Source organism: Lolium perenne, chromosome 2 (genome assembly GCF_019359855.2).
Source record: "Lolium perenne isolate Kyuss_39 chromosome 2, Kyuss_2.0, whole genome shotgun sequence".
NCBI lineage: Eukaryota > Viridiplantae > Streptophyta > Magnoliopsida > Poales > Poaceae > Lolium > Lolium perenne.
Genome location: NC_067245.2, coordinates 220,494,841 through 220,497,585, shown reverse-complemented (window position 1 = coordinate 220,497,585; position 2,745 = coordinate 220,494,841). Strand labels below are relative to the sequence as shown.

The following is a 2,745-nucleotide window of genomic DNA, read 5'->3' as shown; positions in this document are numbered from 1 at the left end:
AGCAGTAGGAACCTCTAAATTTCTTCACAATATGTTACTAACTGTAGTAAATCAAGAGAAATAACCTTTGCATTCGAGTTAATATTAACTGTTGGTTCCAAGTCAAAACAAGCGATACTTCACCAAAGGACCATTTGGCAGATTTAAATGAAGGGGAAGAAAATTATTTGCATATTTACTTCTGTAGATATAAGTAAGCTTGAACTCCATGTGAAGAAATATGTTGCCACAGTTCCGTAAACAAAATTATCACATTCACATGTTAGTAAATTCACTTCATACGTTAGTAACATATTATCATCTTTACGACCTGTGCAACGCATTCATCGTATATCTCTTTCTTCAGTTTGAACCTCTGTTCTGTTGAATAATCCTCAGCACTAATCTCTCTCCTGCTTTGCATTTTCTGTGACAAGAGAAATTAAAATCCCAATGTGATAACTGAAAATTCCATGGAATGCAACATTACCAAAAGTTAAAGCACCTGAGTCTGAGCGTGAGTGCAGTTGGAAAATGGTTTTCCGTGATTGCTTGATATAACAAAGTCCACCGCATCAAGCAATTTTCTCAGTTGTGCCAAACGGTACTTTTTATTACTTGTCTTATTGTCAAAGAGAACAACCCTGTTTTTACATAGGTTTAGCATGTCCTGAAAATAGAGCACACAAATATAAGAAACATGCAAATATACTGCAAGAGATGTAATAAGACTGGATCCATCACATCAAATGAATTGGGAAAAAGAAATTGTGACATCCTTGTCTAAAAATTGTAAAGTTTGTTAGATATGAAATAGACCTGCAGGTATGCTGGGGCACTATCAGTTAACTTCTTGTTCCAACTGGTCTCCTCTCCTACTAGATCTCCATGTGTGAAAACTAAAATCATATGGTCAAGCACTTTATCACCAAGAAACATCTTAGTTGCTTCTACTGTTTTCTCATCTTCCTGAGAAAACCGACATGTCGCTGAAAACACCATCAGTATCACATGGATCCCGTCTCTAGCCATGTCCAAACCTTTGACAATCTCCCTATGGACATTTTCAGCTGTCTTGTCCATGTCAAATAAGCCTATAGGAAAAAGGAGAACATTATAGTTTTTTAGTAATTCATTATTGCACGTGGACTTGAGGACTTCTCAAATATGCAGAATCAAACAATAGTCACAAAAAACTAGTAGCTTGGGGTACATTTTTCTTGTTTCCCTTTCATGGAACAAATTTCATGATACAGTAATGGCAGTAGAAATAGAATAATTATGAAATGGGGTTACTTTGTATGTTTGTTGTAAAGTACAAGTGGAATGATACCCTGTCATGTGACAGAGCAACAGTAAAATATTTACGATGATACATGAAATAGATTGGTAGAAGAATCTAAAAAAATAGATGTTTTTGGGTGTTGGAGGATAATTTTCCGCTATTGGATTGGACATTGCATCATTTAAGGCTTTGTCACAGAGAATTTTTGACAACTAAATCTCCCATTGTTTATTTTTTGCTCATTAAACTGTAACAAAATGATTACATCCAACTTGACAACTCAAACGGTTCCATAGCTACACCAATGTATAGTCACCTCAACACAAATGCAGGGGTACCAAATCAAGACATACAGGGTGATAACACCTGAAACGCGAACTCCTATAACTTAACCCATGGAACTACACGAAATTTGTACAGTAGCCTAATGAAAATACCATATCGGTTAAGCATCATAAAGGATAGCAAAATTATAACCCAGAGATAGATCAACTGGCTCAGTTAGCACCAGATTTAAGTTTAGAGCGATCTTGATTACCCGGAGTGTCGATGACATTCAGGGTGCGGGCCGCACAGCCATCATGGAACGTCCCGCTTCTCATCTGGCATGTTCCGGTCACGCCGCTGTAGGAGAACTCTGACGGAAATGCTTCCCTGCCAAGGATGCTGTTCGCCGTGGCGCTCTTCCCGGAACCGATCTTACCGACGAGGGCGAGAGTAACGTCGGAGAGAGCAGCACAGGGCAGCACCCAGTCGGTGTCAGCGTCGGCGTCGTGGATTCGGCCGTCACCGTCCATGATGAAGTCGAGCTGCGGGAAGATTGTGCAATTACCAAGAAAAACGGCGCATCAGCAACCATAGCGTCTCACCAGAATAAAGTAGATTAGTTTAGCATCGGGACAAAATACAAAAGAATCACGATAAACTGCTAGATTGCGTCGATAATCTAACCGAGAACAATAGGTATAATAGAGAGAAAAAGGAGACTTCTCTTAACAAAGCAGGAAAAATATAAAAAAATACACGGAAGATGTAGCTAGGAAGACGGAGGGAATAAGAGGATTGCTCTATACACCATAAGAATTGTTTACCTTCACAAATGATGAGGACCTACAGTGAGCTGCCAGAGCAAAGAGGAAGTTGTGGCGACGCCTGAGATGGTGACGGAGTGGAGCACGTAAATAGGAGGATAGGTGAAAACTGTTCGCTGCCCCCGGAAGAAAACCCAAACGGCACCAGAGATATCGCCGGGTGCGTTCAGCTTTTCTCTTGGTCTGCCCCAGGCACTTAATATTTCTCGTTATAAATTCCCTTGCCCTTCATTCTTTGAGAATCAGAAGAATTCAGTTTTCATTTTTTTCATTTGGTTTTTCTTTGCTTCATTCTTATTTATTTCATTTCTATTTGTTGCTTCATCTTCTTCGAGAATTTAGTTTCCAGGGTCCAGGCGCACCCAAATACCTCATCTACAGGCGTACAGC

General features: G+C 39.7%; 1 protein-coding gene across 1 annotated transcript; it reads right to left on the bottom strand.

The window, feature by feature from the left end:
- Nucleotides 1-211: 211 nt before the first annotated feature.
- On the bottom strand, nt 212-2,257 carry LOC127329162 (immune-associated nucleotide-binding protein 9). Its single transcript, XM_051355698.1, has 4 exons — nt 1,803-2,257; nt 799-1,073; nt 485-649; nt 212-406 (listed from the first exon to the last, which is right to left on the bottom strand). The coding sequence occupies exons 1-4, from the start codon at nt 2,059-2,061 to the stop codon at nt 284-286; spliced, it is 822 nt and encodes a 273-aa protein (XP_051211658.1). The 5' UTR covers nt 2,062-2,257; the 3' UTR covers nt 212-283.
- Nucleotides 2,258-2,745: the final 488 nt, after the last annotated feature.